The 17,567-nt window shown below is 33.9% G+C and overlaps 1 protein-coding gene across 1 annotated transcript; it reads right to left on the minus strand.

Annotated features, from left to right (window-relative positions):
• Positions 1-923: 923 nt before the first annotated feature.
• Positions 924-17,120, minus strand: LOC135674110 (cysteine synthase-like). Its single transcript, XM_065183588.1, has 10 exons — positions 16,788-17,120; positions 15,967-16,076; positions 15,826-15,883; positions 14,912-15,175; positions 14,701-14,838; positions 14,548-14,599; positions 14,384-14,463; positions 12,836-12,895; positions 1,932-2,012; positions 924-1,235 (listed from the first exon to the last, which is right to left on the minus strand). Exons 1-10 carry the CDS (start codon positions 17,004-17,006, stop codon positions 1,143-1,145), a joined length of 1,155 nt encoding a protein of 384 aa, XP_065039660.1. The 5' UTR covers positions 17,007-17,120; the 3' UTR covers positions 924-1,142.
• Positions 17,121-17,567: the final 447 nt, after the last annotated feature.

A 17,567-nucleotide genomic window follows, 5' to 3' on the forward strand; every position in this document is an offset into this window, starting at 1 on the left:
ACGAGATGGTATCTTTTCGACTTCTCGGCAATGTTGTTTGATGGAGCAGAAGCTTCGGAGTGGAGACAAATGTACATGTGGAGACAAACACATGCAGTGGATTCACTTTCCATAAAGTTTACTCTTTTCGATATATATAATACATATATATATATATATATATTAACGAGAGAGAGAGCGAGAGAGATCTGTTAGGCTAAAGGTTGCATGTCGGCATGTGTCATGTATGTTACGCTATTGGTCCATTGACCACCAACTCTCACGATATTTTATCGATCGGACATGAACTAACATACGGACAAAGGTTTTCCTTGCATGCTTTTGTCTGAGGCTTCTTCCCACCGTAGTTCATTCCTCTTCGTCTGGCTCCTCTTTCTTTTCCTATCCTCCTCGGTGCCATCAAATATGTCGATACGTTTGTTTGTCCGATCTGATCAATGACCGGTATAAATCTGAAATTGAAATTTCAGACCACGTAAGATAGAAAGACTTGGACAACTCAGAGGGAACAGAAAACTTAGATGGGGCCAATGGCTGCATATATTGCTTGAATATATTGGGGGGAAAAAGATTAATTGGATACAGGATTATAAATGACACATCATTCAGTCATAAGCTTTGCCAAAGACAGTTTTCCATGAGTTTTTTCAAGCTCATAGATTACAGGACTCAAATTAACAAGGTAAAACAAAGACAACCTAAGTATGATGTTATAACTTATATGAGACATCGCAGTGTCACCTTGTTCTGAGTTTGATGAATGCTGCTTAAACAAGTGCATGAAGCTCCACAATGCAAGATGATGTAACAATACCCACACATTTAGAGAAGCAGCAGCTTCCATGATGGCTGTGTTGCAAGAAATCCACATTGTCCATGTTGTCTGAACTCAAAGGTGGTAAACATAATTCTTGCTCAGCTCATAGACCCAAATGCTCTATTTTATGCCAAGATTGTGTGGAAAATAACTCATGATTACAAGTAAAAGCTTCTCAACTTGTTTCTGTTGTTGCAATAGCCAATGCAATTAAGATTGATGGTAGTGCAAGTACTTTATTTCTTAATTAGAATCTTGTGTCTTGCACCCCAATTAATGTTTGAATTAATATGAATATCCAAGATACACACCATAGAAATTTACTTCAGGGCTCTGGTTGCATCTTCTCGCATTCATCTCGTATCGACTGGAAAAGGACAGAGGAAAGGTACCTCTCGCCAAAGCTTGGGAATACAACCTAAACAGAAAACAAGGTGGTTATAATATTTTGATGAAAATAGATTAAAAAAATATTCGACATATTTATGTGATATAATGAAAAGTCAATTTAGTTTGATTTTGAGCCCGGAATCAGATCAAAGGAATGGAAGCAGGTACAGAAACAAAAATGTACTGAACTTTATAAGAAGAGATATGCAAGTATGCCTAAAATTTACGTCAGAACATTTATGCATAAACAAAACCACGTTATAACAAATACTGCATAAATACATGTGCAAACTTCACACAAATTCGCACAACAGACCGAATCACATGATGTCTTGGTATCTAAAGCATGTTTCTGGTAACATGTGGATACAAAAAAATTTAGATCTCAGATCATCCCTCTGAGCTTCTAGATGCAATTTAAAAAGAAGCCAAACTTAAACAACGTACTGGATAATATCACCAAATTTCTCTAAGCACTACTGTAGAACTAGGTGTTTGTACCCACACGAGCACATTAATTATGTACTTTATAACCTTGATCAAGAGATACTTGAAAACAATTTTGAAAGAAACGTGACAAGTATTTCTCTTCCATTAGGGAGTTATTTTGCTTTGGGATTTGTCAATATTCTCGTGGTTCCATAGTCATGAACAGTGTTTCCTTGTCCACATTCAACTATAAGAACATCATACAGAATGAACAGACAAACAAAATTTGACATACCGCTATAAGTTTCCCAGCATTTTCTGGTCTCCTTGCAACTTTCATGGCAGCAGCTGCTGCTGCTCCTGAAGAAATACCAACCTGCACAAGAAACATCAGATATTAACAAGCATTGCTTAGACACCAACCGCAAGACACCTTGTTGATTAAATGACTCTAGACTCTAGAGAACCCACACTGATATGAAAATAAGGTCATATTGGATATTATAGAAACTTATTGTAAGAGGAAGCATCCCAAAGTTTGGAACTGGCTAGATCTCATCTAACATTTCTAGCAGCACATAGTGCACATATTTGTTTAGTAAAAAAAAGTTAACATAAATTAAGATAATTAAAATCCAAATCAACTATGACTGTCACCACTTTCAACTCTGCATTCATATATTTGTGCTGCAATGCACTCCTTCAACTTTTTAACACCTGATAGCCAAGATGGTACGTCCATTATATCTTTTTAACAAAGCAGCAGTATTGGTAGCTGTGGTTTGGATATTTATTTCTTGTTTTTTATTGGAAAGGATGAGAATCTTTTTAACAGTAAATGGACCTCATGATGTAGGAGTAAATGTGATTTCAAGATTGAAACTAGATGCTAAGGAACATAGGTTTAATTATAAATGTCTTTTTGGTAATTTGGATGAATTTTCTTCACTGGAGTCCTATTTTAGTCATATTCTTATTTTCTATTATTAGTTTTGATATGCATTACTTTGGTAGAGCTCCATAGCGATGAATGCTTTCGAAAGATCTAAATGTCCTATTTAGATAGGACCTTTAAAGAGTAATAATTAGTAATTTTAGAAAGTCCTTCCATCACAGAAGACTTATAAGCATATATCAACACCAAACACTTTGATGATGATGCAGATGTATTAAGCTCATGGTTCACTATGCTGACCTATATCGTGAGGTATGTATCAGTCGGACAGAAGACAGGCACGTGAACCACCCTATATTGGGCGGTCCATAATAGGGGACCCCATATCGCCTGATATGGGGTCTATATAAGTTGGAACGGTCGAAATCCGACTGTTACTAACCAGTACCTATCAGTAACGGTCGGATTTTGACCGATACCAATCAATGGCTGGGATTTGTTGAATTCAAACGGTCCATTTGACCATTTGAACCAGATCTAAAGTTTTTAAACCCTTTCTACCCCCTCATTCTCTCCTCTTTCACGCTTTCTAACTCGTCTACTCTCTCAATTACTTTCTCACTCATATATTTCTCTCATATTCTCATTTGCACTCTTTTGAAATCTACAAAGCTATGATATGTGGATTGGATCAAGCTTGGGAGGTTAATTAGAGACGATTAACACCTAAGTTCGAGGAAGAACTCTCTAATGAAATATATGTATTTTTTTCTAGATTTTTGATGATTTATGAGATGATTAAGCCTATTATATGTTCTCCATGTCTAGTATGTAGTTTAAGGTGTTTATGACGGTGGAATAGTGCTAATTAGGGAGTAATTAAGGCATTTAATGTTGAGATTAGTGTGTTTAATACTGGTTTTTTTTTTTAATTAGACACTTAATGATTTAGATCTTTGTCTTTCATGCATATTAAGGTGATTTACATGTTTATGATGGTATAATGGGTTTAATTAGATTTTAATTAAGTTTTTTTTAATATCATGATTAGTGGTTTTAATGATGATTTAATCAAAATTTAACCCATATTCAATCAATTCAATGTCTCTAATACCTATTAGAATGTTTGACATGTTTATAGTAGTGAAAAAGGATTAATTAATGATTAATTAACTATATTAATGCTGTGATTAATATAATTTTCAATACATTTAATCAAAATTTAATTCATATTGGGTCAATTAAATTTCTTTAATGTCTGTTAGAATGTTTGACATGTTTATAGTGGTGAAAGTGAAATAATTAGGGAGTAATTAACTATATTAATGGTGGAATTAGTGTATTTAATGATGATTTCAATAAAATTTGATCTATATTGGATCAAATTTACGTATTTAATGCCTCTTAGGATATTTGATATATTTATAGTGGTAAAATAAGATTAATTAGTATTTAATTAAGTTTTATAATGCTGTAATTAGTATATTTAGTGATAAATTTATCATTATTTAACCCTTTTATTGGGATAATTTTATGTATTTAATAATTATTAGTGTTTGACATGTTTATTGTGGTAAAAGAGGGCTAATTAGCGAGTAATTAGTGTTTTTAATTGTGAATTCATCATAATTTGACCTATAGAGAGTCAATTCTATATATTTAATGCCGAATAGGTTGATTGACATGTTTATAGTGGCAAAGTATGATTTATTATATATAATCACACCTTGTTATTTCAAATAAGGGCTAATCGTAGCTCATTTATTTGATTCAATCTTGGTAGGAATATAGCACCAAAGGAACAAACACATGATGGCACTAGGGATCATACCCAAAAGATAGACGGGAATCATCATCATTGGTAGTGCATTTATTGTAGCTACATCGGCAAGGGTAGAGGAATCACCCAAGTGAAGATGTATTTGGTCGACAGGTATCCCGATGTTGTAGAAAGAAAGTTCCGACGGAGGTTCGTAAATCATTTTAAGACAAGTTACAACAAGCAAAGGAAGATACAATTAAAAAGAAGACAAGAGATGAGGAAGAATACATTAGGGCTATGCATAAATCGATTTATGATGAATATGAGGGTTGATATCAACCCGGATCTCAGAGCTGACATTCATGTATCACCAGAGCATCAGTACATATACGAGGAAGCAATGTGGCATCAATGAGCTGACTCACAATGAAAATATGATAGAGGTAGTCGGTCTACGCCATAGGGATTCCAAAGGTCGGCTAGCATGAGGTAGTCAACTGCCCTTCCTCAGTTGAGTCGGATTGGTAAGCATGAGACAAGGTAGAATCCGTGGATTTATCAAAGGACTTGGTAGGAGATCAGCACCAGATATTATTGATATTGATCCGCAAACCTATCATCCACAAATTGCAAAGTAGACATGGATTGACGATATATATACAAAAAAAGAAGAAGTGGGATATTAGGAAGGCAATAGCTAAATGGTCCAACTTCCATAGGATTATGATAAACACAGCCTAAGGTCCATATTTTCAAAGCATAGTCTCCTCTATTCAAAAGGCTGCCTCGGGTATTAACTTCCAACACTGAGGGCGATCTACGACGTATATTTAAATAAAAATATGACAAAATTAAACAATTGGATCAAATTCTTCAAGTGTCAATAAGACAAATATGAGGTGACACTAACGTGTGACAATTGGACAAGACCAACAAGAATGAATGTTATCAATTTTCTTGAGTATCGCAACAGACGAGTGGTTTTTCATTTATTAGTTAATGTTTCCGACAATATTCAAGATGCAAACTGTACTAAAAACCTAATGGACGCTATGATAAAGGAGATTAAACCATAGTATATTATCCAGATAGTCATTGACAATGAAGCCAATTTTAAGTAGGCCGATTTACAATTGATAAAGAAAAGAAAATTATTATTTTCGACTCTATATGTAGCTTATTGCATAGATATAATGCTAAAAGATAGTAGCGAGCTACTATCAGTCAGCAAGTGTGTAGCTCGGTTACAATCGATCACAAAGTTTATATATAATCATCATTAAGTCCATTCTTTAATGCAAATCACAAAAGTATACAAATGGTGAGATACTTCGACACGAAGTCACTAAATTTGCTACAAATTTCATTGCCTTAAAGTCAATACAATAAAAGAGAGAATATCTCAAGGCAATGGTCACCTTACAGGAATGGTCCAATTCCAAGTATTCGAGATCGAGCATTGGAAAAAAGGTGAAAAAGGCTATTCTTTCTACTAGATTTTGGGACACCGTGAATGAAATTATAATAAGAGTGGAACCACTTTATATTGTCCTCTGTAAGGTCAATATGGACAAGTGCCCCCAAATGTTTTATCTTAGACAAATGCTTATTACAGCAAGAGAGGAGATCAAGAAAACATTTATAGATGATTTTAAGGCTGAGCAATACTTACAGATCATCAATCACAGGACCGAAGTTCATATGGAGCAAGACATCCATAATGCATGTAAATTCATATTTGGTGTAATTTAATTATTTTTCAATATTTAAAAAATTCTTACTAATGAAATTATTTGTCTTGTAGCAAATTATCTAAATTCGACCATTCAATTTCAGTATAGTCTCGGAACACGATCAGATTTATTATCGGCACTAAGAAATGTTACATATTAACTCTTGCCAAATACTATCGATACTACTATGAAGGGTCAATTATTCTGGGAAACAATCAGTTCACTCTCCAACGACATAGCCTATATCGTAACGTTACTATATAGATCTTGATAAGGGAAAGTTACACATGTTGATTATAAACTATATTTGAGATTAATTATTTGTTATGCTAATAATATAAGGAGTGTGTCTAGTGAGTTTTCTATTGGCATAGAATTACACCAAGGATCCGCATTAAATCCCTACCTTTTTATATTAATAATAGATAAACTTACTAGTCATTTACATAATAGACCTAATTGGTGTATATTATTTGCTGATAATATTGTCTTAGTTGATATAAGCCTAAGTGAAATTAATTATAAACTTGAACTATGGAGACAAGCCTTAGAAACTAAAGGTTTTAGATTAAGTAGAATTAAGAATGAATATATAAAATATAATTTTAGTGAGTCTAAAAATAGATAAGAGAATATAGTTATATTGGATGGACAAGAAGTTCTTTTAAGTAAAATTTTTAAGTATCTTGGATCAATTATTTAATAAGATAGAAAAATCGATGAAGATATTATTCATAAAATAAAAATAGGATTGGAAAAATAGCGACGAGCATCAAGAGTCTTGAGTGATCGTCAAATACCTTTGAGACTAAAAGAAAAAATTTATAAAACAGTTATAAAACCAACAACGCTTTATGGATCCGAGTGTTGGGTTCATTAAAATATATATATATATATATATATATATATATATATATATATATAATTTGTGTTGTTGAAATGGGAATGTTGAGATGAATATGTGAAGTTACTAGGAAAGATAGAAAAAAAAATACTTTTATTCGTGAACAACTAGGTATCACTTCAATAGAAGATAAGATAAGATAAGAGATAATCATTTAAGATGATATAGACATATGCTGAGAAAACCTCTGAATGTGATAGTCAAAAGATATAAAATAATTAATGTTAGTGATATGAGGAGAGGTAGAGGAAGACTTAAAAAGACTTAAATAGAAATAATAAATAAATATTTAAGTACTCTGAACTTAACTAAACATATGACTTTTTACAAATCTAAATGGCAGCAAAAGATCCATGTAGCCAACCACAAATAGTTGGGACTTATGGCTTTGTTATTGCTGTTGTATTTGTTATGCTAATAAAGTCCAATTTATATTTTTTTGCAGTCGAGTGGTGGCTACAATTTGAAGGGGACGAACCAAATTTAAGGTTGTTGTTTGTGTGCTTTCGTATACGACAACATCGAATGGTTGCAAACGTAGCTGGTCAAGGTTCGCATCGATTCACACGAAGGTCCGCAATTGACTACCATATAGATGGTTGGAGAAACTATTATATATCCACTAAAATATGCGGCTAAACTTGTGGTGTGCCAAGCTGGGTAAAGAGCTAGAGGAACCAAGCATTGATCCCATCAACCTCCAATGCTACAACAAAAATTCACAGTTACTGTTAGAGTGGGTCAAAGCATCGAAGAACCAAGAGGATCCTCAACTTGAAGATGCGAAAGATCCTCCACGTTCTTCGTGTTTTATTACCGAGACAATAGAAGAAGATGAAGCACATCCCCAGCAAGAGGAAGATCGCCCTCGATTAGAACATGGTGGAAGGAGTAGGACAGCATTGAGTCAAACTACTCGAGAAACTAGAGACCCCCAACCATCACAGTCATTCGCCCAATGTGCAAAGGCAAAGGCTAGCACGATAACATCAATCTCACCATTGGAAAGAATCAAATCAAATGACGAGACACCTTTTCTATCGTATTCATCACCCCGCTCGGTCTGAATACATAGTAATGAAGTAGACAGCAGTGCCTCAACCGATGATGACTGCAACGTTGGGGAGTTGCTGACCCCATCTACACAGTTTAAGGGTGGTGTATGGACCAAAGAGCAGTATTTTATGCATGCCATCCAAGATTCAGATCATGGAGTTCGATGAAGTACTGATCAAGTTTATATATAGAAGAGGAAAGGGAAGGCAGTAGATGATTTTAAGCAGATGCGATAGAGCCAACACGACATAGGCACAAAGCGATGCTCGCCGTATTCACAACCGTCGTATTATGAAGAATCTTGCAACCAATAGTAGTACGGTCATAGTTGGTCATTCTTCTTCGAGGAGCAGTACGGTGATCGATCTTATGATACAAAGCAATAGATCAGTGGCAAAAGTAGGAGTTCCAGCATTCTCCAACATCCGTACCAATACATCCCACAATCGTACTTGCCTCAGGAGCCGTCTCGAACACGTGTGGTTCACGATGATCAAACTACAATCATCACCGCATTGCTAAAGATCATGGGATACGGTGTATCCCATATTGCTAAACTAATTGCATACAGTGTATCAATATACTATATCATGGGATCCATTTCAGGATTGGGTTCGACAAACATATGAAATTGATATACAGATATATAAGATCAAGGACTTCGATCTACCGCCCGTGAAGTCCCTTTTTTTTATGGTTGAACTAGGTATATCTGTTGATCGATTACTTGATTCATTTGAACCTTAAAGTTTAAGTTGCTTAACAAATAATCTAACAATTTAAATCATTTCTTTGTAGATAATTCAATATCAACGGAAGGACGATTCGAAATATACCATAAAGCTACTTCTTAAAGCCTAAAAAAGATGTGTCACTATTCTTTCCTAATTAAGATTATTTTTGCTAAAATTATACTAAATTTATATTTATTTCCAACCTAAAAACCCCTAATCTATTTTTTTTATTTTTCAGGATTTTAAGAGTTATTTTTGGCCATTTTTTCATGTCGTCAATGTGCTTGCTGCACCGACACACGATACGTCGATACACAATGTTACATACCATACCGTTGGCCGGTCGATACACTAGTACAAACCGGTAAGGTGAACTCTGATCAAGCTATGAGGTAATTTGTGTTTCTTTCTTTTACATGGTGTGATTCATCATCACATGTGAGGCATATTTAATGGGAGACTAAAATCCTAGGTGTGACTACTAGGAACAAAAGTGAAACTTAACAAAACCTAAGCATTCCCTTTCTTACCTTGTATAACTTTCCCCTTCTTAATTTATCATTATTATCTATTTCTTTGTGCTACTTTTATCTTCGCACGACTTCCATACTTTTTACAATTGTTTACTAGACAATAAAATTTCTACACATCCTTATAGCAAAATAGTAAATTTGGTTCAAAACTTGAATTTCCTTGGATCTAAATCATGTTGGAGCATCAACATTTTATTTTACATGAAATCATATGAGATTTGTTATGCAATTTCATCTACCAAAAAATTTGACCATTCATGAAATAATAAGAAGTCTAAATTCTCCAAAAATCCACTTCCACTCTTGCCCTACAAAACCTCCCAAGCTAGACATGTCTGTCACGAGATTTCACAAATTACTAGTTTTCTGAAGAATTTGAACAATGTGAATATAATGCTTTGGAGAATTTTTCCTATCCTGATTGATTCCAGAATAAGCGGATACCTTTATAACAAGTATGCATGAATACAAAGAATTCAATAAGAGCAATCCAGTTTCATTGGATGGTATCTACAGGTTTAGCTCCATGATGGAGAATATGCATCTCAACATGAATGTAAAGAGACCTTCAAAGCAAGGTTTAAAAACTTGGTTCAGTTTCAGCAGTACAAGTTCGACATGGACCGATATTATAACACATAGCACCATAGTTATTAGAACCATGCCAGGATGTGACCTGATCAAGCCTTGGGTCACTGGTCGGACCAATCGATCAAATAGCATTTTTAATTTAAAAATAATTTAAAAAATATATAAATTAAAATTATATATAGTAAAAAATATAAAATATTAATAACTTAGTAATAAATAATTTTATATAAATGAAAGTAAAACATCAATTGTATTTATAATGAAAAAAATAATAATATCAACAAACGTTATAAACATAAATGCTTATCTATAACGTATAACAAAATATAAAATGTATAACCAGTTGATGAGGAGATAAAAGGTGTAGAACCAGTTGTTGACCGAGAACATGATATAATCTTTCTTTTCCAAAATATAAAATATTATTTGGTATCATGACACAACAATTTGAGTATATAATAATTAAATAAACAAATAAGCTCAATGCAACATAAGAAACTAATACTACTTATCATAGGTTTCACCGGAATTAACAAAAGGAATGAAAGAATGAAAGAACATTAAGATGGATGCTATGCAAAATTAAAACTTACCACACGGGAAGTAAGAGCACAAAATAAATGACCATCAGGCAAAGTGAATGGAGAGGTGGCTACAGGGAGGAAGGTAAGGCTAAACCTATTTTATTTCTAACATTAAACTTAATTTTATTATTGACATAAATACCCTCTTAAGTAAATAATAAAAAGATATAAGTCAAGGGTATTTGAGCACTCTTCCACTATATTACAAAACTGGAATGGTCTTATGTAACCCAATCAGTTCACACGGGTTATCTAAAAACCAACTGGGTCAATTGGTTCATTTAGGTTTTTCAACACATTTGATGTGAATCGGATTGATTAATGTTTTGGTTTCCAATTTTTTTGGTCTGACCACCTGGTACGGTCCGATTATGATAACTGTGCTCAACACTAATCGATATTACTCTAAACCAAGAGTGGGGAGGCAAGAGGGAGAAGAGGACTAATGAAGAAGGAAAAAAAGGATGAGAAAAAGTGGAGGAAAAAGGGGATGAGGCCGACAAGTACCAGAGGTGGAGGAAGAAGTGCATTAGCAACAAAAAGGTCATGAGGGTAACAGAGAGGTGTGAAGAAACTTAGAAATCATGGGGGAGATAGAGAGAGTAGCAAAAGAGTAAAACAAAAAAGATAGCCATCAAAGGTTGTAAAAAGAAAATGATACATGTACTGATGAAAGCACCCTGATATGGTAATCATCCAAGAAGTTGTCAAAGGTTGTAAAAAAAAAATGATAGAGGTACTAACAATGGTACCCTGATATGGTAATCATACTAGATGGTAAGCTTGGTCTCGAATCAAGCCACAGTTATCATAAACAAATTGAACCAGGTGGTCAAACCAGAAAAACCATGAATCGGACAATTAACCAGTCTGATTCACCTATTGGATCGGATGTATTAAAAAAACTGGAATGAACCAATTGATAACTCGCAGGAAGCAGGCAGGTTACATAAAATTGAATTGGTTTTGTAATCCAATGGGAGATTACTTAATACCCTTGACATAAATTTTTTATTATTTATTTAAGAGGGTATTTATGTCAATCATAAAATTAAAGTTAACGTTAGAAATAAATTAGGTTTAGCCTTACCTTCAATTTTGCTTAGCATCCATCTTAATGTTCTTTCATCATGCATACATATTTTAATAATTGATTGCTCTCATCTCTTTTGTTAATCTTAGTGAAACCTATCATGGATGAATAATATTAATTTTAGTTGTTACTCAAATAGTTGTGCCATAATAATAAACAATATTTCATATTTTGTAAAAGAAAGGTTATGTCATGTCCTTCATCAACAACTGGTTCCAGGTTCGCAATTTCATACTGTACTGAAGTTTCGACGATTGCTCGGTACAGTACGATATTGTATACCGAGTGGTATACCGTTCGGTATACTGCTCGGTATATATATATATATATATATATATATATATATATATATATATATATATATATATATATATATAATTCGACGACGTCGGCTCTCTCTTCTCCCAAGCGGGGCGATGCGACGTTGCCTTTTATAAATAAATAAATAAATATATATATATATATATATATATATATATATATATATCGTTCCGTCAGGTAACGGGCAATCCGTGTACCAATCAGTTGACGGACCGGTACGTACCGCCTGTACCAAGTGGTATTATTCGAAATTGCATACCTTGACTGGTTCTACACTATATTTTGTTATATGCTATGGATAAACATTTATATTTAAATGTTTATTGATGCTATCATTTTTGTCATTCTTAATGCAACTGAAGTTTTATTTTTATTTGTATAAAATCATTTTTAAAAAAATTTAATTTTTATATTTTTATTATTTATCATTTTAAATTTTTTTTTAATTAAACATGAGGTTTAACCAGTTGACCCACCGATCTGATCAGTGGCCCAATAACCCAAGGCTTGTTCAGGTCACTTTTTGATCCGGTTATGATAACTATAAATGAGAGCACAAAATTATCCAGTCCTGACAGCACAAAATTATTTGGTACAGATGCCGAAACTTGATCGTACATATGAATACTGGTTGGTACGGCCCAGTTGTTTGATTTTTAAATCCTTGTTTAAAATCACAATTATCAAGTAGGAATATGTCACATAGTCAGCAAGAAATTTTACAATATCTGCAAGCATAATGGAAGGAAAAGATTCAACAAGCCTAAAGCATCAACTGAATCAATCACAACTTTTCAATAACTATTGGCTCATTCTTCAGTAAGTTTACCAGCAAGAAAACACCATGAAACTATGACATGAGATACCAGTGATATGCCTCCATGGTAGGATAATCAAAATGTTTCTTAGAATGGTCATGAACATGCAATAAAAATAAACAATGTAGTACATCAAGAACCTGAATCAAACTTATCAAACAAAAACTATGCATACCAGCAATCCTTCTTGGAGAGCTAACTGTTTTGCAGTTTCAACAGCTTCATCACTTGATATCTGTTGTAAAATAAGCACAAATGATTAAAAAAACACTACACACATGGCCAATGAGCTTACTAGCTGCTTAAATCTTTAAGCCTATGTTTATCTAAAGTTAACCTTTCTGAAATTCATCAAATATAGTTTCTGTATTTGGCCATCACCAGAGAAAGTCAAGAATAGATCAACAGCTTGAATAGGAAGGATTTGTGTTCTCTAGGTCAAATTGTGAGCTAAAATATTAAACCTAACTTACTATAACTAGTAATTAACTACTATAACAACAGGAAACCAATTTCAACAGCAACATCTGGAATGACATATTCCTTTTTACTATTGATGACTGATATGAAGTGATTCCTAGATCTAGCTTGGTATAGTTGATATCTGACAAATTTTGAGTCTTTGTATCTGAGTCGTTCTATAGTTGTCATATAAGTAAGGCAAATTGAGCATATAATCGGAGTAGTATTTGATGAATTTCAGAGCTCTCCCTTAATAGAATTGTATGGGGTGACGAGATTAGATTGTCTCAGAACACACTAAAAGTAGATGCTGGTAAGGCTAGATCTCGTGATTAAATACTCAACTGTTACTTTATGCAGCTAATTTAACTTCAATTTAGTAGTAATCTCTCTTCCTTTCCTCTCTTTTCCTTGAATCGAAGAAAATCTGACAGGAGGGTCATATAAAATCATTGTTATTGTTTCATACTTGTGACTCTTGAGTGTTGGAGTTGGAGAGAAAAATAATTATAAAATTGAAAATAAGAGCTAAAAGAACTCCCTAAAGAAGAAAAGAAGCATGATAAACTACACATGCATGAAACTAATTGCCAGCTTCCCACTTATTTATATACAACTTCAAGCTTTATCAACCTTTCTGTAAATGGTTCTATATATTTCCTCTCTTTAAAATCCATTAATCAAAAGCTATGAAGCGGAAACTCAAATACTTTCTTTCTTGTAACTTTGCTTTGTATTAGATTCATGTTAAAAGTGTAATATCCTCCATATGACATAACATTGACCCTTCACTTAATTAAATATCTCTCATCCCCTATCATGTTACTTACATATACATAGATATACATGCATATATTTGCCAGTGCAAATTCAGAAGCATCCAGACTGTAGTCCTTTAATCTCAAAATTAAGAACATAAAAAATACAATTTAAGAATAAAATAAGTTTCTGTAGTACTGAGTCTCCTGACAAGGAAGAAAATTATGATTTGAGGAAAGAAGTTAAAAGCTTAATGAATTAATGGAAATAGGTATGGACTCTGAAAAGGTTGAATTAGATTCACTGACTAACAAATGAACCAATCCGTGATGGCCAGCTGGCTCACCAAGTATTCAGATCATTAAGAGTACCTCATCTAGCCCTAAATTTGGAATATTAAGAAAATACATGGAAAGAATATCACCTGTGAACAGATGAAAAAATGGAAGCATTGACATCAACACTAACAAGTAATATTACAAGCAATTTGACAAGTTCATACCTCCAAAATTTCATCAACTACTTCAAGGTCCAAATTCCTTGGTACAAAACCTGCTCCAATGCCTTGAATCTTGTGTGGACCTACATTATAAGAATTTCTGGTTATCAGGATAAAACAAAAGATTGAAAGAAAACAGGTTAGATCCACTTAATCTTAGCTTATACCAGGCTTTCCCCCTGAAAGAATGTTGCTTTCAGAAGGCTCAATGCCAATGACCTGAAGAAATTGGAAACGAGCAAGACCAAGACGTAGGAATTCCATATGCAAAGATAAACTTAGCATAAAATGGTAAGAGAAAAATAGAAAGGAAAAAGAACCTTGATGTTAGGATTTTTTTCCTTCAAAAAACAACCAACTCCAGATATAGTTCCACCTGTCCCAACACCAGCTACAAAAATGTCCACCTTCCCTCTTGTATCTTCCCAGATTTCTGGACCAGTAGACTCATAATGTATCTGCACAAGAATATACAGAATTTGAAAAAAAAAAAAATGAAACTAGGGTAAAAGAATCATGGTAGAATGTGACCTTTGGATTTGCAGGATTGTCAAATTGTTGAAGCATATAAGCATTAGGTGTACTCTTCAAGATCTCTTCTGCCTTTTGAACTGCTCCCTTCATGCCCTTGGCAGAATCTGTGAGGACAAGTTCTGCTCCAAAAGCTTTCAGCAGAACTCGTCTTTCAATGCTCATAGATGCAGGCATGGTCAATATCAGTTTGTATCCTTTGGCAGCAGCAATGAACGCAAGACCAATCCCTGTGTTACCACTTGTTGGTTCCACCAATATACTCTTTAGAAGCAAAAAATAGAAAAAAATCAATCAGTAACAATGGAATGACATTGAAGAGGCAGATTTACAAGATTGACTAAAATAAGGTCCTCTAACAAAAAGTTTAAACATGAGAAAAAGGCAAGGAAACTGAAAAAACTGGAGTATCTAAAAAACTAAGGTAAATAAAGTATCTGGTGAAGATTCATTTAAATCTACAGCAACTAAAATTAATCCAGCACAATTTTGCAGGATACCAGGGCCATATCCAATTTTCAGCAATGAAATTTCTGTAGTTAGTTCCTTAATTGCTAGTGTTAATTCCATAACTATTCTGTTAAATGATTTACTTAACTATTCTATCTATTATAAATGGCAGTTGAAGGACCTGGTGGAAAAAAGTCCATCAAGACTTGTCCAAAAATACTGCAAATTTGAATTAGTTTTTGCAACTTCATGTTCAACTCCTATTAAAGGCAATTACAGGTGAATTGGACTTTTCTCTAATTTTCTACAGATAACCTTAAGTTCCTATACCAATCAATCCATGGGAAAATCTCTTGTATCAGAGCCTGCTCATTTTTACTGCTCCTTCACTCTGCAAATAAGTACTAGCTTAAGGAAAAAAATATGTAAGCAAGCAAAGAAAAGAAGAACAAAAAGCCAATTACCTCCCCAGGAGTTATAACCCCCCTTTGCTCTGCATCGGCTATCATACTATACCCTATTCTGAAGATGAATTGAAAAATTAGCATCATAGATATTTAGACATTTTCTCAGAAAAATATAAGAATAAACAATGAACAATGTACCTATCCTTAACACTGCAACAAGGTTCCATAATCTCTAGTTTGGCAGCGATGTTTGCAACACACCCCTTTACAATATTGTTTAGATATACCATTGGTGTCTTCCCTATAAGCTGTAAGAAAGCAACCAAACACAACTTAAAACAGTTAATGTCTATGGGAGCATTAAATCATAAATTCATGGATTGAGATATAATGCAATGTGACATCACACTGTTAAAATAAAAGCATAACGATGTGGTCAAAACAGCATCACCTCAAAAAGTATAGAAAATATGCACATGTAAAAACTCTCTCAAGTCACCTTCATTTTTGGCTGACTGGATCTCCTTGTTTGAACCGGTAAAAAGAAGTCCCTTTTGTAAATATGAGAAGTGACACCTCTAATGAGTGCTCCCCCGAGGTGGAGAAGAAGCCTCCAACGAGCTAACATCTAGGGACTACTATTAACTAAACTAACTCTATTGATGGAAGAGAGAACAAAAATTCTCTAAGCAATCAATCTTCATAAGGTATAATATAAGCATTAGAACGACTATTCTTTCACTCAGATATAGAACGCACAAGATTAAAAATAATAATAATAATAATAAAAAGGGGAAAATATATAGTCCATTTTCTCATCAAGCAAGATCTATTTTTTACAACCAACCATCGCAAGTTGCCACGAAAAAATCTGTAGCCAGTCAACCCAGTCAAAATAATTCTGATAAGCAGAAGGACGGAAATTACAATGCAAGACTTCATCTTTCTTCCTCATCCAACAAATTTCCAACCACAAGCCACCGAATCAGAGTTCAGAAGGAAAGCAAGTTTCAGAGTACCTGAGACACATCTTCAGCTATGTTGAGGCGTTCGATCTCCGTCTGCGGTTTCACGGAGACGGCTTCGCAGACAAGCGAGCGACGAGGAGAGCCGGACGAAGCATACGCGATCCCTCTCCTCCTAATCGACAGGGGGCATCTTTGGGGCCGAGCGGCGAACAAACCAGAGCGGGATTGGGAACAAAAGGACGATGGGAAGGTGTTCGAGAGCGACGCCATGGGTTCAGTGGGAGGAGAAGTAAAGCCCAAAGGAGGAAGAAGAACTCACCCACAACTGCGGAGACGGCGGAGACAACAGAAAAGATGGGCTTTTTTGGGAAATGAAATATGTTACTTTCTACCAAAGCCCCCACCTTTTGTTATTTATAATATTAACTAACCCCTGTCTTATTCTTCTTTGGTCATCATCATTTTATCAAACCAGCCCACGGAAAGACCTCTTTAGTATGACTTGTGTCTCGTCAAAAGAGATCATTTTAGAATATATTATACTAAAAGGATGGATATGATTGATCTAAATTGATATATATATATATATATATATATATATATATATATATATATATATATATATATATATATAATTTTTTTTTTTTAACCTGACAGAAAATTCTTTTGTGGATAGAATTATGTTTTTTTTTGTCAAAATAATTGCATGAAATTTAATATACCATAATATAAATGAGAATTATACCGTAATATGTTGTTGTTGGTGACCACATAGTAGTATTGGAGGCATATATGAGCCTGATAAGTGTATTATATTAATTTTTATTTAAG

This window comes from Musa acuminata, chromosome BXJ1-5 (genome assembly GCF_036884655.1).
Source record: "Musa acuminata AAA Group cultivar baxijiao chromosome BXJ1-5, Cavendish_Baxijiao_AAA, whole genome shotgun sequence".
In the NCBI taxonomy this organism is placed as follows: domain Eukaryota; kingdom Viridiplantae; phylum Streptophyta; class Magnoliopsida; order Zingiberales; family Musaceae; genus Musa; species Musa acuminata.